The sequence below is a fragment of the Marmota monax genome, unplaced genomic scaffold (assembly GCF_021218885.2).
Source record: "Marmota monax isolate L192 unplaced genomic scaffold, Marmota_monax_Labrador192_F-V1.1 WCK01_AAM20220418_F8-fsc00006, whole genome shotgun sequence".
Taxonomy (NCBI): domain Eukaryota; kingdom Metazoa; phylum Chordata; class Mammalia; order Rodentia; family Sciuridae; genus Marmota; species Marmota monax.
This window is the reverse complement of record NW_026693712.1, coordinates 24,186,083-24,213,375: the sequence shown is the minus strand read 5'-3', so window position 1 is coordinate 24,213,375 and position 27,293 is coordinate 24,186,083. Positions and strand designations below refer to the sequence as shown.

General features: G+C 33.5%; 1 protein-coding gene across 6 annotated transcripts in view; it reads left to right on the top strand.

The window, feature by feature from the left end:
• Positions 1–27,293, top strand: part of Fer (FER tyrosine kinase) — a 456,651-nt gene that overhangs the window by 354,576 nt on the left and 74,782 nt on the right. For all 6 annotated transcript variants that reach the window (XM_046460091.2, XM_046460093.2, XM_046460092.2 and 3 more), the window contains one exon: positions 6,870–6,993. In XM_046460091.2, coding sequence (XP_046316047.1) covers positions 6,870–6,993 — 124 coding nt within the window. The remainder of the gene's footprint in view (positions 1–6,869; positions 6,994–27,293) is intronic.

Sequence of the window (27,293 nt, the reverse complement as noted above, 5' to 3'; positions counted from 1 at the left end):
TTAAGTCATGCACGGTTAAAAAGAGGTGTGTATTGTTAACAATATTGAAATGTATGCTTAAAATTAGAATAACTATAATATTTTTTATTATAATGTAGAAAAATGAGAAAGGAGCTCCCTATTTATTCAGACTTTTCCTTAATGCAGATATTTCTGACTCTGTTCCATGTGTCCATTACAAATATATTTAAGTAGGTAATATTTTTAAACAATCAGTTTTATATTTCTGGTGATGTAAATTCTGACTATGACCTATAAAACTGCATAAGTGTAAAGATGTAATTGTAGGTTTCTAATTATTTTTAAAAATAAGATTATGTAACATCTCTTCATAAAGTGGTCAGTGATGTCAGTGGTATGGGGATCTTAATGTCCCTGAAATATGTAGCCTATGATGAATTCAGTTTTTAAAATTCTGAAAATATTGCTTTTATAATCATTTTTCCCATATTAAATTTAAATATAACTTTGGATGTCTTTTCATTACCTATCTCTTTATATATCTAAGGAAGCTTGAATTGATACTTTTCCCTTCTCTGTAGGTTTTCTTATAGCCGATAGATATCAAAATGAATGTTCCATTGAAGTATATACTTGATTTTCTTATCCATTTCTGTCTTTATAACTTTTATATCAAAAGCAGCCTTGAGGGAGAATAAGAAGACACAAAATACAAAAGTGAGTAATTTGGCATCAAAGTAGGGCAAGATGTACAATCACAGAAATTAAAAAGTTTTGCTTCATTTGTGTACTGTGAATCAAAATGCATTCTCTGTCATGTATAACTAATTAGGATGGATGGATGGATAGATAGTTTAGATAGAAGGCCAAGAGTCAAAATTCTTGGCCTTGATAACAAACAATAGGTTGTGGATGAGGGAGTGCCAGATCTGTGGTCTCAAGGTATGTGTATATTTGTCTATGAACGTATATATTAGAACAAAAAATTGGTGAAACTACCTTTGGAGAATCAAAATAAAGAAATATTGAGCCCTCGTGAAGAAAGCAAAGAGTAAAAGTAAAATATTGTTTGTAGATAAAGCAAACATAAGAATCATTTCAACAAAAGGAACTGCAACACTTCAAAATAATGGTCAACAAACTTTTCTGTAAAGGGCCAGGTAGTAGATGGTTTAGCTTTGCAGGCAATACAGTCTCTGTTGCAGCTCTGCTACTGTATCATAAAAGCAGCAATAAACAACATGTTGAAGGGATTAATTTGACTGTTTTCCAATAAAACTTTATTAACAAGAATAAGCTGGATTTGATCCCAGACCTTCAGTTTTCAGATATCCATCACAGAATTTTAGTATCTCTGAAGTCAACATTAAAAATATAAGCCAGATAAATGGTGTTCCCTCATCTACAATCTTGAAAGTCTGGATTAGATTACCTCCAAAGTCCTTTCTGGTCCCGGGATTCTAGAGTTTGTCAAAATTGACTGTGGTATCTCTCCTGGCAGTTTATGTCATGTCTGTCAAGACTGTAGGTGTTGTCCCTTGAATCAGCAAGTTAACAAGACTGAGAAATATACTCTTTTTTATTTCATAGAATTGTTATCATAGCTGCTCTTGGTTCTCAAAGAGCATCCACAAAGAAGAAACCCCAAAATTTCTACTATTCTGCAATGTTAGCAGAATGTGGCCATTAAGGAACAACATCTGATACCAAAATTGGGAAACCCACACATTCAGCTCTGCATTCTGGCTGGCTGAATTGGATAGCAAGCTGTTAATACATGCTTCTTTAAAAAGACAATTAAATTGGGAAAGCCAATAAATTGTTGGAGTCATTTTAAGTTTTTTAGTATTTATTCTTCCTTACCTTTGTCCACAAACTGAACTGTTTTTACTGAGTCTTTGCAGATCAAATGTTCTAGTCTACTTCTATGGATAATTCTTCCTGTAACCTTGCTTGAGCATTCGTTTCCCTGGCTAATCTTCCTTTCTGTGCAATTCATCTCTCATTAGCCATCCGACATGTAGCAGCCAATATCCTCTACTGCAGTGTTCATTGGTCATTTCTTCATTAATTTGCTTGAGCTTGCATCCTATTGTGTAAAATCTATTCTGTTTCATGGAGTACAATTCGAGTCAATGTTCATTGTTTAAGCTTTCCATATGGATTTCCCCCTTGTTTCCCATGGGCTGGCTAACAGCCAGAATTCTTACTACTACTGATTAAAGAACAAAACTTTTTACAAGAATTCTGAACAGTTTCTTAAATGGAGGCCTCAAAATAGCTGTCTCATTTAATATTTGCTTTCAGTACTAGCTTATTTTTAAATGTATAATTGAACACAGCTAAACCAAACAAATTTCTCAGGGAGCAAATTAATATCCTAAAAACAAGGGTAATGAATTATACATTTTATACATCACTGGGAACTGGTATCTCTTAATTTAATAAACTTTGAAGTTATTTGAAGATGAATTAAGATCTCTCCATGACTCAATGACAAGAAGTTATTAATAGTATTGCTCTGATGATCCCTTTTCTCCAATTATAAACTAATAAATTAATATTCTTGTTTACATAATAATCTGAGTTTATATTAAGTATGATCAGTTCCTCAGAGCCTCATTAACACTGAAAGAACAGGTAAGATCAAATTTTCATAGCATGGAGTAATAGAAATCTTTAGGAGGGGGCTATTGAATATACCAACCTTCTATCCTCTTATTAAAATTTGGCTTCTAACAATCATAAACAGTTGTGTTTATTGCATTCCCTACCTGTACCAGAAATTTAATATGCATTCTCTTTTTAAAAATCCTCAAAGCAACCTTCTGATACAGATAGTATACCCATTAGTTATCTTTGAGTTGCTAGTACAGAAAACATATTCAAAAATTCCAGAAATCTTATTGGTTCATTTAATTGAAAAATTTAGAGGGAAGTCAGGCTTCAGAGAGCCTGTGACCCAAAGGCTCCAATGTTAGTAAAGGTAGCCTCTTTCCTTCATTCTTTTCTACTTTCTATGAAAGCATCTTATGATGTTTCTTAGAGGCTTTCATCTTAAGACTGCCAGTTCTTATAATGTGCTGTCTAATTCACTTCTGCTTGCACTTCTTATCCCTCTCAAAATGTTTCATTCACCCTTCAATCATCTCCTTGAGTCTGTGTCCTGTATTAAACCATGTGTCTTTCCCTGAACCAATCATTTAGACAGAGGAATGGACTTCGTTGATTGTGTTAAGCCAATCTAGGACCACTCTTTGTTCAGAGGGAGGTTAATACCTTCTAAAATGGGGGTGGGGCAATTCTCTAAAGGAAATCATAGCATTTGAGGGGAAACTAAATGAGGTACAGCAAGCAACCATCCCTCCTACAACTCATCCTCATTTTTAATGTGAAATAACTCCAGCAGTAATAAGTAGTAGAGTATATTACATGCTAGATACATACCTAATGCTGTAGACACATTTTAGTTTCAAAGCCATCTTAAGAAATAAGTGGTGTTTAGTCCCTGTTTCGTAGAAGTTTAGAAAGATTAATCAAGTTTCCCTAAGCCACACTGTCAATCAGACCCAAGTGAGTCTGACTTCGTGACTCTCTTCACCATGACTCTTTTCCTCATGACTCGTTACTGTGAAACTCTGAGTCTGAGCCTCCAGTGTAAACCAGAAGTTGATTACTAAAAACGTATTGTCTTAGAAATTCATCATTGCTGTAGAATTCTAGGAAATAACCATGCTATCTTGGTTTAAGCACACACATACAGAAAGAAACCATGCTAAGTCAGAAATACAAAAGAGAAGTTACCTTCTTTTACCTACTTTGAGCACAAAATCCTTACTTCAGTGGACAAGTTAGGGCACTCTATGCCTTATACATACAGACATGTAAGTATATGTGTGTGCATATACTATGTATACCTGTGTATACATATGTGCATATATTTATGTGCCTCATGTATGAGTTTCATATGTATCAAAAATTCTAAAGTTTTTAACTTGGCACTTAGTAAAAATGAAAAAAGAACAGGTTGAAAGACCTGGATTCTTTCCTTTAAACTAATCTCATGGTAAATAGTGAAGACCATAACATCCGTTTTTCTTCACTTGATGGTGATTATCAAGTATTGTGCCTAGAGGAGTATTTTCAGCCTATCTGAATTATTTTCTGTTTATCTTAAGTTTTGTCCCATAATTTACTTCTTGCTGCAGCATTCTTACTGCTTGCACTTGAACAAGACTCAGGCTTTCATCTTGAATCATAATTATTTAATTTTTACTGAAGTCCTGGCTTCCATCTAGTTTTCTACAAGAAGCTGACTGGGCCTGTGGCATCTTTGGGACTCTGCTCCTGTACTTAAGATCACCCTGCCTGTGACTTAACTAGAAACTGGAAACATTTAAAAATGTATGTCCTGTATTTAAAGACTTTAAGCAAGAGTTCGTTCAAAGGCAGGAATATTGTTGGTCTAATGATAAGACAATCAGAAATTCCTTCTGAATCTTTAGCTGAGACACATCTTGAAATAACTGTAGCCCTGACTTTCTAGTGCTTAATGAGTTGTCATTACTTTTCACCTAGTCTTTAATGCTATTTGTTTTTGTTTATGAATATATCATGTGTTATCAAATAATGATATTAAATAATTTTTAAATAATAGTTTATTAGTTCAATAACATTGACTAACAAATATTGACCAACGGAGGTGCAATAAGTTTGGGTAGTAAGTGGGGAGTGCAAAGAGAATTACATGAAGAAGTAAATTTTAAAAGGGTAGGAGGCAAATGAAAAAGTGCTGAAGATGAGCTAACTTGGGGAAAAAATAATACCTGGATTCCACAGAATACTGGGTTATATCATGCTTCTTATAAATCAAATTGCAAAAGAGTTCTTTTTATTTGAAAGTAATTCCATAGTTGAAGTAGAATGCTATGTGGTTTCAAAACCACAAGGGTATACTTTCTCTAAAACAGATGAACATATATTGAGCAAAAAATAAAAACAAAAATTATATATATATATATATATATATATATATATATATGAATATTGGTCCAAACAATATCTTACCTAAATACTGATTTCAAGTCCAGGTTAACAGGTATTTTTGGTACCTGTGAAATTTGAGAAGTTAGTGTTTACTTTTGTTGTTTACTGTTGAAATGATGAGTTCAGATTTTAAAGTTAAGCTCTTAAATAGAAAATTGATGCCATTAAATTTATTTTTAAGGTAAAAAGCATATTGGTTTGTAAATGACCCACCCAAATTTGTTTTACACTTGATTTGTAAGAGAAGAGGTTAGAAGAAAATATATATATGTATATTGTTACCGGGGATTGAACTTGGGGGCACTCACCCAATAAGCCACATCCCCAGCCCTATTTTGTATTTTATTTAAAGACAGGGTCTCACTGAGTTGCTTAGTGCCTAGCTTTTTCTGAGGTTGGCTTTGAACTCATGATTCTCCTGTCTCAGCCTCCAGAACCACTGAGATTACAGGCGTGTACCTCTGCACCTGGCAGACAAAGAATATTTTAAGGAGAGAGACAAGTGTTTATTTTCTAGGTACTCTTTTTAAAGAAAAAGTCTTTAAGTCTTTACCTCTAGAGCTTTTCTATTTAAGGAAGTTTTCTATTTAAGGAAGCCTAGATGCCTGGTGAAGAGAGCAAAAAAAGGTTCAGGAAATGGCAATTAAGATGCTGATCCTTTTTAAAAATTCTGGTTTAATATTTAGGGGCCTCATAGGGAAAGTGTGAATGATTGCTTTTAGGGAACATGAATTCTTACATACTTTAACGTTATAAATATAGAGCAATACGCTATGTAAACTAATCAGCTAAAAAGAAAAATAACCAAGCCATAACATTTAAGTCTACATTAAGAAGTAATGCAAAGTTTAATGTGACACTATTCAATATGATAATCTCTGGTCATATGTAGCTCTTGCAATGCGTTTGGTACTTCTAAAACTGAATTTTAAATTTCATTGAATTTTAATTTTTTTAAATTTGAAAATTGATAATGGATCAGTTATTGAAAATGTTAAACATGTTTGGAACAACTCGAGTTTGTGAATCTATTTTTTAAACTCAAGTTTTATGAAATCTAAATGTAGATTAAATATTTCAGATGGAAATTTGCATATAAATTGAGAGGTACCATAAGCATGTAGTACTTCCAAGACTTAGTATAATAAAAAATTTAAATATCTCAACTGTAATTTTGATATTGATACAACTTAATATAATATTTTGCATCTATTGGTATAAATAAAATACAAAAATTTACCTTTTTAAAAACTTTATGAACTGTTTAACAGTAAGTTTGTATCATGTTACAATTGTTTTGAACTATCATATCTTAAGTTTTTTCAAGACATAGTTTATTTGAACAAAAATACATCCTAGGTCAGTGGCTAAATCATCAACATGAGAATATTTCTTTTTGACTAGTACAGAGATAAAGTAGTATAAATAGTTTTATTTTTTTAATCAATTACTGAATCTAATAACTAATCCAATATCACTTACTATTCAATTAACTCATAATTATTATATTCTTTTGTATTATAGAAAATAGAATGTCTTAGAAAATTTAGTGAATCAAATTGGGGAAAATGGTGACAAAGGGATGAGTGTGGTTTTGATTAAATATTATTATGTCTTGAGTAATATGCAGTATGAAGCACTTAAAGTATCTAGAAAAGTTAATGGTATCTTCTTTCTAACAGGATGTGTTCTTTTCATGTTTTCTGTTCTCCCTGTTTCCTACAAGAAGCTGATAAGGGTCAAATGGGATCAAAATCATCTCCAAATGTATAATTCTTTTTTTCCCATCAGATATACTTATAGGGTATAAATGTGACTTTAATCATAGTTTTATTTCACTGTTCTTCTGTCATTTATTCTAGGAGGTGACTTCCTCTCCTATCTGAGAAAGAAGAAGGATGAACTAAAACTCAAACAGTTGGTGAAATTTTCCCTAGATGCTGCTGCTGGTATGTTATATCTCGAGAGTAAAAACTGTATACACAGGTAAGGAGAATATTTTTTAAAGCTCTTCCCACTTTTATTAATAAAATGCTAGAAAACTGATATATTTGCTATGATAAAGCAGTACAGTTTTTTCCATAAAGCATGTTTTCTTGGTTTTTATATTCTGTGTGAAAGCATTCTTTGCTAGTTGTTGATACAGTTCAGAGAAGCACTTATTTCCCCTCTCACTTGAGGTAAGTACCTAATTAGACAATGATTTATCTCTTAATGAGAATTTTTATTACAATAATCATGAATGATAGTGACATGGAATGTACTCAAATTATGTTATAATTATACAATTAAAATAATTGCCTTGTGATTTAAAAAATTATTTCATGTGTTGTCTCATTTTTCAAAATCATGGAAAAGCAGAGTAGAACAATTCATGACAGTGAGTCTGACCAAGAGTAAAAAATTTTAGCATATGAGTTATTTCAAAGGAGATTTTAGAAAACTTTCTATTTATGTGTAGTGGTTTGACCTGCTGTTTTATAGATAGTGGTTTGGGTTGCTTGCAGCTGATGGTGTTCTTTACTGCCAAAGGTCAATGTAACTTTAGTTGTTTTGCAGAATTTGTGTCATATCCTAAATATAACTAAGCATATATATAAGTTAAATGAAGTGGGGAATGGTGCAGTTTTTATTCACCAGAACAGTACATTATACTGCATAATACAAGACCTAGGGTTCATTATCAGACCAGGCTGTTGTAGACTTTATCCAAGCTGGTCTCATCATCAAAGTATACTTTCTTTTGAGGTTTCTCATTATTGCAGCCTTTAGCTTGACATTTAGTGAGAGGGTGGGTGTGGGTGTGTGTGTGTGTGTGTGTGTGTGTGTGTGTGTCATATATGTAATTACAGCTAAACAAAGTAATCTTCACCTTTGTACATTTATTTGATCTCATTGGATTTTTTTTTTACTTAATTTTCACCTAACACTTTGTTTACTATTCATTTTTATTCTGGAATTAAAATTATGAAATATTTTTCAAATATGACTTAACAACTATATTTTACAGTATATTTCAAAGAATACTATTTTTCTAGAAATTAATACAACTAATAATAGGACATTGTCTGTTACTTTCTATGAATATAAACAAAATCACATTATAAGATTTTTATTTTTATTTTTATTTTTTTGGTACTGGTCCTTAACCACTGAGCCACATCCCCAGTACTTTTTTTGTATTTTGTTTAGAGACAGTCTCACTGAATTGCTTAGGGCCTTGTTAAGTTGCTGAGGCTGGCTTTGAACTTGAGATCCTCCAGCCTCAGCCTCCTGAGCTGCTGGGGTTACAGGCATGTGCCACCACACCTGGCTTAAGATTTTATTTTTGAAGACTTAAAAAGCATTTGAGTTTAGATAAGATTTGCATTTTAATTGATTTCATTAGAAATAAACACTTTTGTTAATATATTTTTTCTTTCATAGAAATTTTGCAATTTTTTTTCTAAGATGTTGAGGTATATTGTATATCAAATATCTCATCACATTCTTTACTGTACTTATTCATTTTGTCACAAATTTTTTAGACTGTTAGGCCATTTATGACTTTAAGCCATAATACTCAAATTATTGAAATTATTCTGTTAAATTTTCAATTGCCAACAAAATACTTTCTGGTACATGGCAATTGAAGGAATCATTGTTGTAATTTCTTACTACTTGTAGTGATTACTTTCCTCACAAATAGATGAGACTGTTCTTTCTTTCTTTCTTTTTAAATCAGAATTGAAACCATTTTAGATTGTAGGTGGCAATTAGTTTTTTAAAGATTTATCCCTGTCTCCAATCATAACAATATTCACTATAGTGTTATTTTCCTGTTTTGCTTTTTAAAAAGGTTTTTTCATGCATTCACAAATTTCTGTAAGCCAGTTTTTGCTTGATCACATATCTTAGCAGCTTGTGCACAGTCCTGTGCCATTTATCAGCTGGGAAGGTTTCCCAGTTGAACATCTTGAACCATGTCACTGAGAGCAGGTTTGACAAATAGGTTTCAGTATTAATGCCAATTTTTAGTGATTGGTAGTGGCTCTCCATGGTATGTGCTGAGAAAGATTCCAAAATCAGCTACAAAGACTCAATAATCAATTAGTCATATCTGACAGGCATTAACACTCAAGCCCCAAATTTGTCATCCTAGGCACAGAATCTTTTTTCTTATTTTATTTATTCTTTTAAATGTATTTCTAAAATTTAAAAATGTTTGATTTTTTTTACTAGCCATAATATACTAACGCTGTAATATTTTTTTATTATCATTTCCTTTGAATTCTTCTAAACTATCTGCTATCTCATTTCCCTTGTTAATAATGGGTACCAGAAGCATTTTATGTATCTCCAGCTAGTGGTCTTTTGTTCCTTTTGAAACTTATATAAATGCTCTTTTGAATGAATTCACTTTCTTTTCATTTTGGTTTTCTCAACAGTGTATGGCTCTGTATTAAGAAAATGAAGCATTCTTCTGTTGAATTTTTATAGCAGTGAATTCCACTGTAGAACCCTGCTCATATGCACTAACCTGTGGAACTATTTTTCTGGGGGCAGTAGTAATTGCAAAGGGATTTTACTTGCTTTATAGTAAGAAAATATATTCAAGATACATTATCAAAAAATATCAAAGAAAAATATGTAATACTATAGTGAATTAATTTTCCTCTGGAAAAATTTCTAAGAAGATAGTTAAAAAATAAACTAATATAATGTAATCCATGATTAAGACTTTAGTTTTTTAGAAAACAAAATGATTAAATCCCATTTTTGACATTGCAGAATATTAAAATAAGTGCATCTCTATGAATTAAGCTTATATTCAACAAATCAACTAGAAATTTAGAATATGCTTTAAATTTTATATTAACTGATAAGTTTTATCCTGTTCACCGAATAGAGGTCACTTCACTGGAACTCTGTATAAAAATGTTTCTCCACCCCAAATAGTCTTTAACTTTTGAGAACACATTTTCTTTCTGTAGCTTTATTTTATTAACTATTATGAGAAGAATGGAGTGATGTTTTATTATAGAAAAATCAGATGACAGATATAAAATGGAAACAAATTGCACTAAGAATGTGAATTTGGAAAATGTTGTAATTTCCAGGAGAGTTCTCTTCATACTGTTTTTAACTGTTACTATTTTTATTTATAACTGGAGAATAGCTGGATGTTTTGCTAAAGTTTAGGGGTTTTGTAATTTTCTTTTTAATTTCTAATACATGACAGTAGAATGCATTCTGACACATCATACATAAATGGAGTATAACTTCTCATTCTTCTGATTGTATGTGATGTAAAGTTACACTGGTCATGTAATCATATATGCACATAGGATAATAAGTCCATTTCATTCTATTATGCCTTAACTTCATTCTTCTTTAAGGTTGAGTAATATTCCATTGTGTATTTACACACCACATTTTCTTTATCCGTTCATCTGTTGAAGGGCATCTAGGTGGGTTCAATAGTTTAGCTATTGTGAGTTGAGCTGCTGTAAACATTGATGTGGTCATGTCACTGCAGTATGTTGATTTTAAGTCCTTTGAGTATAGACCGAGGAGTGAGATAGCTGGGTTAAATGGTGGTTCTATTCCAAGTTTTCTAAGGAATCTCTACACTGCTTTCAAGATTGGTTGCACCATTTTGCAGTCCCACTAGCAATGTATGAGTGTGCCTTTTCTCCCACATCCTCACCAACACTTATTGTTGTTTCTATTCTTAATAGCTGGCATTCTGATTGGAGTGAGATGAAATCTCAGTGTAGTTTTGATTTGCATTTCTCTAATTGCTAGAGATGTTGAACATTTCTTCATATACTTGTTGATTGATCATATTTCTTCCGTGAAGTTCTGTTCAGTTCCTTAGCCTAGTTATTGATTGGGTTATTTTTTTGTTAAGTTTTCTGAGGTTTTTTTTTTAATATATCCGAGAGATTAATGCTCTATCTAAAGTTTAGTTTTAATCAACTGTGTTTTAAAATAATTATTCTGTAGGCCAATGTGATTTTTTTTCCTGATTATACTTTGACTATTTGAAATATCCCGATAAGCCTTACAAGTGTGTGTGTGTGTGTGTGTGTGTGTGTGTGTTAAAATAGCATATTATTGGATTGTTGGATGTCAGTATAATGAATGTGAAACCTAACTAATTTTGAAGTTAGATGGATTCAAGGTTAAATACTAGATTTTAATGGTAATGGCATTTTTGCTTTTATTGTGATCAATCCTTCTGTAAGATTTGCTAAAATTTCAGTTTATTTCTAAAAGTTGGTCTTGTGCCATTTTTCTCTAATATATCTAAGGAAACTCAAACATTTTACTGCCGTATATTAGAGTTAAAGACCATAAGCTATAGTGCATTTGGAGGAGTATTTCTTACTTTGATGATATTCTGCCACTATCAGTACCAGAAAAGTTACTTCTTCTCACCCCTCCTGCCCTCAGAGAGGAAGGACAGAGAAGGGTGAGGTAGAATGATTTTTTTTCTCAATTTTTTATTGATTCCTCTTCACGTTTGATTGCTGTACCACAGTGATGTTTTTGTTGTAGAGTAAGGCAACAACTTTACAAATTAAAGCCTGTCAGACTATATTTATTTTATTAGCAAAAATAAGGTTTTGTGTATTTATTGAAAACAATGATATGTCCAGTACAATTTGATCATTCCTAATCTGAAAATCCAAAGTCTGAAATGCTCTAATATCTGAAACGTTTTAGCACCAACATGATGCCATGATGGAAAATCCCTACACTATGAAACTATTTTCATACACAAAATTATTGAAAATATTATATGAAATTTTTTACAGGTTATATGTATGCAGTGTATGTGGAACAAAGTAAATCTTGTGTTTATACTTGGGCCCCCTCCCAAGATATTTTGATTAAAGAATCTAAAATCTGAAATATTTTTGGTCCGTAGCATTTCAGATAAGGGATACTCAATATGGACAGTTCATTGACTCCGTGGCAGGTTGATAACAAGATGAAAATCATGGTGCTGTCCTCAGATAGACATAACCAAAAATAGTAATTCAAAGAGATAATCAATTTTGTGATAACAGGTACAAAATTCTTTGGGAGTAATACTGAGAATGTCTAATATGACCTGTTGGTATATGGACACTGGGGAAAATCAGGCAAAACTTTGCAGAGGACACTGAGTCAGACATGATGGATGGACATGTTCTTGAATAGAAAGACAAAGACCATTTCAGGTGAGGAAAAGATGAAAGCAAGTTATACTATTTTGCATGAGAGAGCATGACTTAACCAGAGACTTTAAATAATTCAGTATTATCTGGATGAGAATTACAAAGGAGATAACCTGGGCCATTTAATTTGACTAAGCTGGGGGAAATATACATTCATATTTTTAAAGAAAGGTGAAATGCTGAGAAAGTAATTCAAATAAAATCCACAAAACCTTGAAAAATATATAATATTGTGAAATATATATGTATGAGACCAATTTTGTTTTAAAATATTATTGAAAAAAAAAAAACAATTTAGAAGTTAAGGAAGTTAAGATCGCCCAGAAAGGAATAATATTGCATTTCACTTCTGTGTTCTAGAAGGAGACTCTCTCATCCAATTATTTCTGATAAAGACTTAAACCTGTGTACTTTTTAAGATAAATGTAAGATGTTGCCCCCCCTTCTCCTTTTTTAAGACTTTATGTTTTAGGCACTAGGAGGCAGGGACACAAAGGAAACATCTCTTTTCTCTCTTCCCCACTGTAATAACTTGGACTTTTATTATTTTTTCTTGCTGTCTTGCTGCTTCATTTCCCTCTTGCTCTGAAATCTTACATTCTTCTACCCCATTTGTAAAGGGATCGCAAATGATATTTGAGTCAATTATAACCTCTGGGTACAGCATTCATAGCATTTTTTTCCCCAATGAACTCTTAGGATTTTTTTTTCTGTTTTAAGTGCAGCTGATCACCTACTATCTGATTTCTTCCTAAGCTTTGAGTATACTGAAGAGGTAATTTGTGTTTCATGCATTTGAATAAGATAAATAGAAAATAAATCAGAAATATAATTAAGTATAAAAATATAATATTTTTTATATTTTTGAAACTTTCATCATTTCTGTCCCTCATGATCTATCATATACTCAATAGAAGGTACTTTAAAACCACTTTTAAATAATTGAGGCCAAGAGAGATTAAATGAAGGTCGCCTAGATAAATAGTGGCAGCGCCACTGCTAGGTCTTAGATGTGCTGACTCCCTTCCGACCTATTTCCTGGAATTTCAATGCCAGTATTAGTACAAGTCAAGTATTCCTTATCTGAAATGCTTGGTTCTGAAGTGATTCAGATTTCAGAGTTTTCGCATTTAGAAGTATTTGCATATGTATAATAAAATGCCTTGGAGATAAGACCCCTGTATAAATGTGAGATTTACTTATGTTTCTAATATAACTGATACAGAAAGCCTGAAGGTAATTTTACCCAGTATTTTTATTATACCTTCACTTTGAGACCCATCCATGAGGTCAGATGTGGGGCTTTCTACTTGCAGTGTCATGTTGGAACTCAAAAAGTTTTGATTTTGGACCATTTCAGGTTTTGAATTTTTAGACTGGGCTGCTCAACCTCTAACCCTAACAACTGATGTTTATTGAGAGCTGACTGAGTACCAGACACTAAGTGCTTTAATATAAGGCCTGAGAATATAAGCTTTATGAGGGCAACTATTTTTAGTAGTGTTGTTCAAAGTGATTCTAAGAGCCTTACTTAAAGGTAAAAGAATGAATTTTCAAAACAAGAGTTATTTTTGTTAAGCTAATTTTACACAGAAGAGTTCATAATAAACATAAGGAAACTTGCAGCTAGGGCATTTGAATATCTTTCCCAAGATCACATTAATATAGAGTGGCAGGTGTGAATTTCAGCACTCTGCTTCTATTCTGGAGCCCACTCCTACCATGATAAAGGTATCTTTTGGCCAACCCAGAGACTTGGGGCAGAAGGCTAGGTGGTACTTGTTGTGGTGATTCAGCTTATTATGTTCAACATCTGGACTCTTTATGATCATAAGTAAAAACAGAAGAGAATGCCAAGGCCTTTGAAATGTATTTTGGAAAGAAATACCAAGGTGTTCTGGTTGTTTCTAATGAACAGTTATTGAAATGCAGTAGTATTGTGTTATTGTAGCTCCATTTAATTAGAGCTTGAAAATTTATTTTTTCCATTTTTTTATACACTGTTGTTACCCCCTTCTGCTTTGTCTGTTAATTAAAAACACAGGATTAGCATAGAGATGTGATAATCTCAGTTAGTTGACTAAGCATTTATGACTGATTCTTTTGTTCTAACATTTGATTACAATTTTGAATATATTAAGCTGCACTTTTATTTTTAGCTTCTAAACCAATTTTACTACACTGCAGAGAAGACTGCTCAGTAATTTTAAATGTATCAAAAATATATGGTCTTTCTCTAGTTTAACCTTTTTTCTAGTGCAATTTGCTATTTGTTAATTCAGTGCAGTTATCACACAAAAGATCATAAGAATATCTTTGTAAAAATTATTTCCCCATTTACTTTATTCAGTGTATGAATTTCCCACAAGTAGTTGTACTAATTAAAGTTTTCCCCAAAAGTCACATATGTGTCTGAAGAAATGAAAAGGAGGCCTTCTTTTACATTAGAATCAATTAACATGTTGGCTTGGGTTAATATACCAGAGCATCTAATTGCTTCCTTAGAAAACAAAAATGGGGTAAAGTGTCAGAGGACAGGTGAGTTTTGATATGGTTATTGGTAGAAAAAAGACAGTGAATGTAAGACTCTATTTAGGAATTCATGGCAGTACAGTGAACTAGCAAAGTCCTTTAGAATGAGAGGACAGGAAAAGCGTGAATAGGAGCACTTCAAAGCAATATCGTGGTCTCATTAAGGCTAGCCTTTTCTTATGTTACCAGAAATGACAGGCAGGAAAATTGGCTGGCACCTCATTATTTCTGACTTTTATTCAGTCAGTTACTTTAAATCCAAAATGTATTTACTGTATCAATAAGTATTCTTTTACATTAAACAATTACAAATAGGTGAGAGTTATTATTTTTCTCCTAAGGCATATTTGATTAAGAAACAGAACTACTTAAGCTAAATTAACAAATAGATTTAAGGGAACAAAATGGTTATTTCATAGAACTCAAGGACAGAGTTCAAGGAGTCCCTGAAACTTTCCTAAGAACTGGGGAGCAGTGAGGGACCAAGGCAGCGTCTTTGTCTTTCAATTGGACATTTATTAGTATTTCTGTCTTGCTGCTTCAATTTCTTCTTGCTCTAAACACTACATCCCTCTGCACCATTTGCAAAGAGATCCCAAATGACATTTGAGTCAATATGACAACCTGCTAGACGCAGCATGAATTCGAAGGCATTAAAACTAATTAGCCCTCAAGTTCAAATTTCCAATTATTGACAGAAAGACTTGGTGGGCCTACTTTACATTAAGCATCTATCCTTGTTGTCATCTAAAACATAGCTTGGCAGAGAAAAGTATGCAGAGTCACTATTTACAAAGAACTGGAGGAGCTGATCTCTGTGTGTTAGGGGTAGTTCTCAAAGGATGAGACATGTACTAAGAAGGCTTTCCAAAAAATGGCTGTTACACATTAATTGAATGTCCACTGTTTGCCTAGTGCATTCATGATCTCATTTAATTCTGTTTAATTCGGTTGTAATGTTTATCACCATTTCACAATAGAACATATTGAGCCACAAACAAATAACTTGTCCAGTGCCACAGAGCTAGTGAGAGGAAGTCAAGACTATACAATATTGATGGCAAGGCCTAGGAAATGAAGCAAAAACAGACTATGTGTTCAGATATGTTTGCCAGTTTCGTTTCTTTTTTTAAAGTGTGATCTGTATGAATCTCTCTTAAGAAGTAAAAAAAAAAAAAAAAAATCACTTAAGAAATGCTGATTCAGAGGCCTTGTTGTAGGGTCTTATCCCCTCATTTTCCTTGGATGACTCATTCCCACAGAGTTTTCATGGTGTAGGCACTGCACTTGGTCCACACAGTCTTCTTGAATCCTAGTGTGTACTAAGTTCATACAACAAGCGGGAGACCAAGCTCAGAACAGTGGAGTCAGGTTCATGATTACCCTGGAGATGTGATTGACCACTGGTTGAATTAAGGTACTCAAGTCAAACCTATTTTCTAATCAGTCTCAGTTAAATGAGAATCCTGACCCATCAGAACATTCATGATATAGATCCTTTCTCCTTCTAGCTTGTAAATTGTTTCCTACTCTCTGGCATCCCAAGCAGAATTGGAACAATCAACATATGGAACTAGAGAATTCTAGCCTATGCTGTTTGCTAGGCATTGACTCATCTCATTTGTTTAAAGAATTACTGAGAATTTTTGCCCCATTGTTGTTTTTAAATTATTATTTGTTCTTTATTTTATGAAACACAGTAGCACTGTGAAAAGACCTTTTCCCATTTCCCTTTTAAAAGTGTCTATGTGTCAATCTAGACTGTCTCCCTCTACATGTCAACTCTAATATCCACTAGGCCCAGTTTGCAGAACAATTTAGCAGCTTTAGTTCTGGGATTAAGAACACATATTTAGAAATGGAATGCTTTGTGTGAATCTGGCTCTACCCTATATTGGCTGTGTAACTGTGGCCCCTCCCTTCACACCCCCCTCTATATACCCTACAATCTTCATCCCATTTTTTTTATCCAACTCCTTGTGTCCATCTGACTTAACTATAGTTCAACTTACAATTTTAGACAATGGTGTGAAAGTAGCGGGCATTCAGTAGAAACTATATTTTGAATTCTGATCTTTTCCTGAGAGAGCAATATGTAGTAAGATACTCTTGATCTGTACCTCCAGTGAGGGTAATCAACATATACTTTATGCTCCATTTTGCTAAGCTGTTATATTCAATGGATTAGGTACATTAAATGCATTTTTTATTTGTAGTACTTTTCATTCACAATAGATTTATTGGTGCCCAACCCCATCATAAGTCAATGAGTATATACATGGACTGTGTATATGAAATACTGACTTACTTTTTTTCACCTGTCTCTCCCAACTAAAATGGAAGTGCCATAAAGATACTGACTTCATTTTGTTCATGACTCTCTTTCTCAATACTGAGAATACCAACATCTAATTGAGAACACCAACATCTAGGAAAGGAGTATATCAACACTCTGCATTAGGAAATATCTATAGCATTTTAAGGGGACCACAACTTATCAAGAAGAGACCACACAGGTCTATATAATTTTAAATTATGTTGTTATCTAGTTATCCAAGAACATAGAAACTTTCCTGAAAAGGATGAGTACAGAAAGAAAGTGAAAATACAATCTATCTCAGTTCATTTCACCATGGCCTCCAGAGTTTCTAATGATGATGCCATCTAAACAGGATGGGGCCTTGTCAAATCCAAGAAATTTGCTATATGTTAGTGGAGCTTACAGCACCATTATGAGGGAGCACTTACAAATTTATATAGTTTTCTTGAATGTAAAGTTTTAGACGTAGTGTTCTAGAGGTTTAAAAACTAAAATCAGTGTCAACAAAGCCATATTCTCACTTTGGGGAAAAAGCTAAATTAAAAGTCTGGGAGTCTCTAGGCTGTTTCTCTCTAGCCTACTTTTCCATAGTGTGCTGCCTTACTTTCATTATCCTTTTAGCTAAATGTTACCAAAACTAATTATGTTTAAAATGAGCACTCTTCTGTATACATTGGCTATGAATGAAACAAAGTTTTGCCCTCATAGAACTGATAAAAATGAAGGAAAGTGGAGAAGGAATGCATTTACAAAAACAACAGCAAATATATTACAAACACACACACATGAGATGGAGGATAGTCAAATAAGAGGGGAATGGGATAGTGGAGATGGGCACTATTTTATGTCCAGTGTTAAAGCCAAAAGAGATAAAGGAATGAACCAGGTAAAAATCAGAAGAGCTTCCTCTACCCAAGTGTGGCAGATGCAAAAAGGCCCCGAGCCAGGAGCATCCTAGCTGTGTCCAAAGTACACCATCAAGGAATAGAAAATGAGGTTCTTTGTTAAGTAGTCTGATCATGAAGCTTTTGCAAGCCATTGAAAGGGCTGTGGCTTTTAGTCTGCATGAGATGGGGGCATTGAGGCCTGACTTAATCTGTCACAGGTTTTTGGAGGATTAGTTCAAATATTTTTAAAGTTTTTTTTAGAATAAGAGTGTAAGTACAGAGCAAGACAACCAGTTCTTAGGCTAACGCACTAGTCTAAAAGGAGAGAGGATTAGAATTGAAGCAGATGGGTCGTGGTAGAAACAATGAGAAGGGTCCCATTCTAGATGTGTGTAGAAGGTAGAGCCATCAGGATTTGTTGATGTAGATAGTATGTAAAGAAAACAAGTGAAGGATGACTTCATATTCTCACAGAGACTTCAAAATAATCTTCCTATATTTTTCCTATATTCCAAATTTCCAAATTAATTTTCCTATATTTCAAAAAAATCTTCCTATATTTTTCTAGTTCATTTAGGTGCATGTAAGGCACCCTCCAGTGTTTTATTTTTTGTAATTCTAATAATTCTACCATTACTACTGAAAACTGTCATAAATCAGATGAAAGAAAAGCATTACTTGTAGCTTCCTTTTTACTGGGAGTCTGCTCTACACTGAGTACTGTCCTAGAGCTGGTTTTGAAACTATGAGCAAGATAGACAGTAACACTGCTGGCATTTTACTTTACAACACTAACTCTATAATGCTTGTAATGAAAGAAGTGGTAGATTGTGACCTTGAAATGAATGACACTCAGGGTCTCATCTGCAATGTTTGCATTCAACTGGGCATGTGTTTCCCAAATAAGTTATAGATCTTTAAGTATACATTTAAAATACTATATGATTCACAGATCCATTGATTTAGGGACGTAAGTAAAATTAAATGTACCAACAATTTATGGAGGGTCATATTTTTCTGATGGGGTGGTTTTATGACTTGTAGATGAGCATAGTTAATATTTACCAATGAGTAACACATACTGTAGTGTCGTTGATTTATAATGCCAACAGATCATGCCTAATCCTTGAAGAATTAGTGTTATCTGAAGAACTAACATTCACTTACTGTTGTGTTCAAGTACTGTGCAAAAGTCTTCTAAAGTAAGATCATGAGCTATAAAGTAAAATGACTTCTAATTTAATAAATATTCTTCTATAAAATTCCTTAAAAGAGTTAGTGAAGTACTGAGACTGGACTGGAGAGAGGTATTGACTGGGAAGTTGGTATAAAAACATCTTCCTGGTCACTGGCTTCTGCAGATGGGTAATAGAGAAAACTGAAAGAGGACTGGGTTTGTTTGGGCAGGGGCATTGAATTTAAGTTTTAACTTGGGGCAGATTGAACTGAAGTAGGTGTAAAATATTTTTGAAGCTTTTGAGTAGGCAAGTGAGTATCAATCTAGAAATAAAGGGAAATGTCCAACTTAGATAAGGATGGAAGAAAAATGAATGAATGAATGGATGAGTGAATCAGCAAAACTTTGATCAATAAATAAATGAAATATTTGAAGACAAGAAAAATACATGGAAGAATGATGAGTAAAATATATTTCTAAACACACATACATACATACAGATAGATAGATAGATGTGTGTGTATGTTTGAAAATTCAGTTAATTTTTTTCTAGATTTTTAAAGATAAGGCAGGGTCAAATATAAATATTTTGTCTTATGATGGTAGTACCATTTATCCAAAATTAACTCTGGGGTAATGTTTATTTAACTGCTGACATAAATAATCTCTCTGATGGTTCAGTGCTTCCTTTAAAATCTTAGTTTATATCAACATTGGTATCTTTATGGTCCCAAAAATGGTAGTGACAACTGGAAAACAAAAAAAGAAAACTACTTTCACTGAATTCAGAAATTTCTCTAATTCTGTCCAAATAAACTATAGTTGGGGGTGGGGATTATAAAAACTCCATTCATAGAAATCTATTTTGGAAGTTTTCCTTAGGGTAGAAAATCAGAAAAGTAACTGATTTTTTTCTTCCTCAAGAATCTTGCTATTAAAATTAATATGTTATTTCAAATATTACCGGGAATTATAACAGTGAAATATGTAAACAGAATATAGCTTGGTATTGTTCTCCAACAACTCAGATTTAACAATGGCAATGTCTCATTATTTGTCCAGATCTCAAGGAATGAGTATTAAAGTAAAGGAGACATTTTTCTAGTTTTTCTATGACAAAAAAACTTATTTATGTATAGCTTTATTCAGATAAAATTGAAGTACAATAAAATGCCATGTATTAAATATACAATTTGATCAGCTTTGAAATGTTTTGACACAAATGTAACCAATATAATAAGCATTTTCATTACTTTTTTCTAATTTAAAATCATGCAGTCTGTGCTTCCTGCATCATTTATTACATTAGAAATCAATCACCTTATGATATATAGAACCCACCCTTACATCACAACTACTTCAAAATTAAACAGCACACTTATAAATATCTCACAGGTCAAAGAAGAAAGCACAAGAAATTAAAAAGTGCTTTGAACTAAGTGATAATAAAAACTTACAATACCAATCTCTGGGATGAAACAGCACTCCGATGAACACTTTAAGTTATAAGTACTATATCAGAAAGAAGACAGTTTGGCAATCAAATTATTTTTAAATTAGGTAGTAGGAAAGAAAAAATAAGAGTAGGAGTAGAAATATGTGAAATAGAAATGAATTAATATTGCTGAAAATTCATAAAGCCTAACAAATCTAATAAAACAAGAACACAAAAATTAATATCAATAGAAAGGGAGCTATCAAAACCCTATAGATGCTAAAAGTATATTAAGGTAATATTACAATTCTATGGGAACATATGTGATAGTCTACATAACATGATCTATTTCGAGAGGGTTCCATGTACTGGTGAAAGTAGTGTATTCAGTCATTGATGAATGAAATGATCTATATGTGTCTGTTAAGTCTAAATTATCAATTATATTTTTTAGTTTTATAGCTTCTTTATTTAGTTTTTGTTTGGAGGATCTGTGCAGTGGTGACAGAGGTCTGCCTGTTAAAGTCACCCAGTATTATTGTGTTGGAGTCTATTTGGTTCTTGAAATTGAGAAGGGTTTGTTTGTACGAAGATGCTCCATTGTTTGGGTTATAAATATTTACGGTTGTTATGTCTTGTTGATGTTTAGTTCCATTAAGCAGTATAAAATGGCCCTCTTTGTCCTTCTGATTAATTTTGGCTTGAAGTTTACTTTTATAATATGAGGATAGAAATGTCTGCTTGTTTTATGGATGATATGTTTTTCCTCATTCTTCTACCTTCAGTCTCTAGATGTCTTTGCCTATGAGGTAAGTCTCTTGAACACAGAATGTTTTTGGGTCTTGTTTTATAATCCAATCTGACCCTCTCTGGGTTTTTTTTTTTATTGATGAGATTAGGCCATTTATATTCAATGTTTTTATTGCGGAATTATCTTTATTCCCTGTTATTTTGATTTATTTCTGGTTTTTACTCTGAATTAATTTGTTCTTGATTGACTGTTTTTCCAATATAGTTCCTCTTTGATGGTTTTCACTTCTATTTTTCATTTCTTTTTCATGAAATATTGAGAATGTTTTGCAGTTGCTTTCTTTTAACTTTTGTTTATCATGGAATGTTTTTATTTCAGTGTCAATTTCAAAGAATAATTTTTCTGGGTATAGTATTTTTGGCTGGTATCCATTTTGTCTCAGTGCTTAGTATATAAGACCTCCTAGCTTTGAGGGTCTGAGTTGAGATATCAGCTGAGATCCTGATTGGATTCCCTGTAAATGTAACCTGTTATTTTTCTCTGATTGCCTTTAAAATTCAATCCTCATTTGTAAATTAGGCATCTTCATAATAATGTGCCTTGGTGCAAGTCTGTTGTAATTTTGTATATTTGAGGTCCTATAAGCCTCCTGTATCTGATTTTCCATTTCATTCTTTGTTTGGGAAGTTTTTTCATATTATTTCATTGAAAAGAGTGTGCGTTCTTTTGGTTTGTGTCTCTGAGCCTTCATCTATCCTGAAAAATCTTAAATTTGGTCTTTGGAGTTTATCTCATGTTTCATGGAAGTTCTGTTCATGGTCTCTTAACATCTTTTCTCCACGATCAACTTTATTTTCAAGATTGTATGTTTTGTCTACATTGCCTAAAACTGTTTTCCAAGTGATCTAATTCTAATTTTTTACTTGTTTTAATTGGTTATACATGACAATAGAATGCATTTATGCACTTTGATATATCATACATAGATGTGATATAATTTCTCATGTTTCTGAGTGTACATGTTGCAAATCATATTGATTGTGCAGTCATATATATACATAAAGTAATAATGTCTGTTTCATTCTATTATCTTTCCTAATCCCACATCCCCTCCTCTCCCTTCCCATCATTTCCCTCGACCTAATCTAAGATAACACTATTCTTCTCTAGTATCCCCTCCCTTATTGTGAATAATCCACATATTAGAGAAAACATTCAGCCTTTGGCTTATTTCTCTTAGCATGATATTCTCCAACTGCATCCATTTACTGGCAAATGCCATAATTTCACTCTTCTTTAAAGCTAAGTAATATTCTATTGAGTATATATACCACATTTTCTTTATCCATGCATCTATTGAACACCTAGGTTGGTTTTGTAGTTTAGCTCTTGTGAATTGATCTGCTATAAACACTGATGTGGCTGCATTACTGTAGTATGCTAATTTTAAGTCCTTTGGGTATGAACCGAGGAGTAGGATAGCTGGGTCAAATGGTGGTTCCATTTAATGCTTTCCACTGAATTTTTAATGTGGATTATTGGTTGCTTAATTTTGAGGATTTCTACTTGACTTTTTTTTTCCAGAATCTCTTATCTCTTTATTGAAATGATCTTTCACTTCCTGTATTTTCTCTGATTTCACTCCTTATGTCATCCTTTACCTTGCAGATCAGTTTGACTATGTACATTCTAAATTCCTTCTCTGTCATTTTTTCCACTGAGTTGGCATTGGATTCTGTTATTGAGGTATCTTGGTCTGTTTGGGGTGATTTGCTTTTGTTTTTTTCTTGTTACTGGTGTGTCTACCCATCTAGCAGTAAGGATCTGAGATAGTAGAGTTTCTACCCTGTGGAATATAGTGTCCCTGAAGGTTTCCAGTATCCTACCATTTAGGGGAAGACAAATAATAACAACCAATGCAAACAATATACAGCATTAAACCAAATAGTTCCTGCTGTCACATCTACAATGCTAATTGTCACAATAAACAGAAATTATATGATCAGTTATTGCCCACTGTAAAAACAGTTAAGTTTACAAAAGGGTTTACAATTTTGAATGGTGGACTGGTTATGAGAGAGGAGGAGGGAAGCTAGAAATAAAAGATGAAAGGAAGAGTGAGAGAACAATAGAGAATGTTTTTTAGCAGAGGAAAAACAAAATCAAGGGAAACAGATGAGAAAAAATATAAAGTAAAATTTTGAAAAAATAAAAGAATATAAAAGAAAACAAACATACCAAATATCTAGCCCTCAAAAATACTGATCCATGAAAAATAACTGGCTTCAGAAATGCTAGAAATGATGGGAAAAAAAACAGAAATATGAATATGTATAGATGTCCATGAACCATTAAGGTCACAATCAGAACAGAAAAGAAAAAAAAATCTTGATGAAAAATTAAAGAACTGTGTCTGCTAGAGTTCAAGAGATTTTCAGCTTTCCTTTTCAGCAGCGTTAGATGGCGTTGCTAGGGTGAGAGATAATCTCATAGGCAGAACTCCTGGGGTAGGGGGTTAGTGTTAGTCTTAGGTGGGCTCCAGGTTCTTTGCTGAATGCCAATTGGTCTGAGACTTTAAATCGGCACACTTCCAGGGCCCAGCAATCGCTGGTCCACTCTGGAAGATTGTACCCCAGGGATCTTCCCTGGGTTCCACTTGTGATTGAGGAGCCAGTTCTTAATCCACTATGTCACTTGCAGAACCTACATTTTCTGGTCTCAAACTACAGTTCAGTCTACAAACTCAAACTTTCCATCCCCCACCCTTCCAAATTCCCAGCCAGATGTGACTCTCCCAGAGCTAGTCCTGGAAGTAGCCAGGTTGGGGGGTGGGAGAAGAGCCAGATGGGTTTCCGTGACCAGTAGTTCCCTGTGTAAACCTCTCTTCACATTTGATTTTTTCATGGTCACTTAGGCACACTGCATGTCATGCAATGTGGGTTTGCAAATACAGAACTGTATTTCAGGTCAAACTTCAGTTTGCCAGGAATCATGTCTCTCAAGTGTTGGCTCCTGCACTCTGGCTGCAAAATGGTTCCTTCCTCTGTCCTCTGCCCTCTGCACACAGCCTGGAGAAATGGTGACTTCTTTCCCACACAAGGATATTGTGCAGTATGCCTTTCAGTTTAATCAGGCAGTGTCTTTGATCTCTAAACTCTTTGTACCAGACAAGCCTCAGCCCTCCTAAAAAGGCAAGTTCCTTTAATTCCCTTGTGCCTTCACTTTGCTCACAGAGGGACTGGTCTGACGGAACTGTATTTCAGGTGCCTCCAGCAGCAGCTGTGACACAGGGAATTCCTTCCTTATTATATCCAACCTTCTGAGTCCCACATCTGCTTTGAATGTACAGTTCAAATTCCAGTAAAGTACCTCTAAACACATACACACACACACACTTTTTTTTTTTTGTTCACCCACCTTACTGAGAAGCTGCCTGTCTGCTTTCTTGGTTTCATACCACAGAGCAGCCAGAAAAGTAACCTTCTCTGTTCTGCCATCTTGAACCCCCCCCCCCCAGTGACAAAAAAGTTTAAAGGCAAAAATCACACACACACACAAATCTTAATATCCAAAGGCTTTTTCCAACCCCCATCTTGTAAGAGGATCGATGATACCTACCTTTCAGTCAGTGGTTGTAAGGTCAAATTAAGAGACATAAAGGCCTTTGAGAAAACTAATAGGAAGTTCAGATTATAATAACTTATAATTGTTATCTAGTTGTAGAGAAAGAGAGCATATTAGAATATGGAAAGAAAGTAAAGACTGAAGAAGAAATAAACGGTCTACACAAGGTGCTAGTAAAAATCAGTATTTGGATAGGATTAAAGCAGATGGACATCATATCAAGAATGTGGTCTCTGTATATCCACTGCAGAGGCATACCTTGTCGACCATAGTGGAGCTGAGGTCAGTCTTGCTACTGGCAACCAATGATGACCAACTTTGTGGGCCTTTCCTGGCTCTTGCTCCCCAGTAGGTACAGGGAGAGATCACTCTGCACAGAGCTTTTTGGATGCATGGTTTTCACTCTTATATTTCCATTTGTAGGACTTTATTTACTTAGAAGACAAAATTACAATGGTCAGAAATTCTACCTGATTTTTTTGCATCTGCTGATTTTTCTTATGAGAAGAGAAAGAAATTAGCTTTTTTCCAATCTTTATTAAATTTCCATTTTAGCTTAATTGAACTGATCTTGTGAAACATTTGACTATTGCTTTAAAAGGATTTCTGGCAGAATAGAAGTGTCGCTGTAATTCTCTTATTTCCTATTTATTGTACTTCTGTATCCTCCTGAGAAGAGCAAACGGCTGTTTTCTGACCTGATGGATCAGATATATTGACCCTCTCAGTTAAATAAAACCTTCCACATTTTCATAGATATCCATAATCATTTATCTGTTCATCTTTCCTTAGTCACCTGTCTGTCCTATAGTCTTTGACAATGCAAAATCAGTCATGATCTAGAATCCCCTAGATTTTGAAAAGAGATCTTCACATCATGTTTAACCACAAGAACAGAATTTAATAAGTCATACTTAATGTATAATATTTCAAAATATACTCTACTGTCACGTATATAAAAACAAATAAAATTCTCTCTCTCTCTCTCTCTCTCTCTCTCTCTCTCTCTCTCTCTCTCTCTCTCTCTCTCTCATAGATTCCCCTCACTACTGAATCTAGAACTAGCTTGGTAAGATGCCAGAATATACAGTGCATCTTCATAATCAATTGCAGAGTTACTAATATGAGAGGGACTTGGAGGTCTTTGCTGGAGTGAGAACTAGTTTTCTCCTGCTCGCCTATATTTGTCCTAGATTTGAGAATATGAGGAGTTCTCAATTAAGTAGGAAATGATATAGAAAACATGTGGATTATAAATACCTACTTAATTTTTTTTTTCTCCTTAACACTAAGAAGCAGGGGAATAGAAAGTGTTTTAGTCAGATTTTCACTGCTATGACCAAAAGACCTGATAAGAAAATTTTAGAGGGGAAAAAGTTTATTTGGGAGCTCATGGTTTCAGAGGTTCAGACCATAGATGGCTGACTCCATAGCCCTGGGCCCAAGGTGAGGTAGAACACCATGGTAAGAGGCTAAAGCAGAGGAAAGCAGCGCAGTACAGAGAGAGACTAAGCTCTGTTTATAAAATTTATACCCCAAATGACCCAGCTCTTCCAGGCAATACTCTCCCTGCCAGTTATCACCCAGTTAATCCATTCAAGTGGATTAATGTACTGATTGGATTAAGGGTCTCATAACCCAGTCATTTTACCTCTAAAATTTCTTGCATTATGTCACACAAGCTTTGGGAGATAACCCATATCTAAACCATAACAATTAACATAGGATGTTTGAGAAACCATTTTTATATTATGAAACAAAAACATCTGAGAACTATTTCAAACAGTATATATTGAAGAGATTATCTTTTCAACTCTTGGGGCAACACATATATGCTTAAATATTTTATTTGAAACGTTGAGCTACTGAGTTTTTTTGAAGGTGTTTAAATATTGTTGCTTCATATGTACATGCATATATACACAAGCTTAGAACCTCTTGAAGGGTGGAAACATTTTATTTTGAAATCCTATCCCCATTGCTTAGCACAGTGCTGGCACATAGTACAACTGTATAATTATGCATTTAAAAATTATATATTGATTTAATGTTGAGGAATCTTAGTTTTTTATAATACAAATTGTGCTTGACCTTTATAAAAGGTTACTTTTTGATAATGATATATGGTAAGAAAAGTAAATTTTCCTAATTTGCTCCAAAGAATATATATTTAAAATATGATCTAATGTTACACTCTTTAATATGCAAGAGACAGACCATGAGAATAGGAATAGATAACAAAATACAATATCGGAGAGAAAAATATCAGGAATTGCTTTTCTAAGGTAATATTGGCCTTGTGCTTTCAAAATGAATGTGGTAGTGATGGGCAGTACTAAAGTGACATTCTTA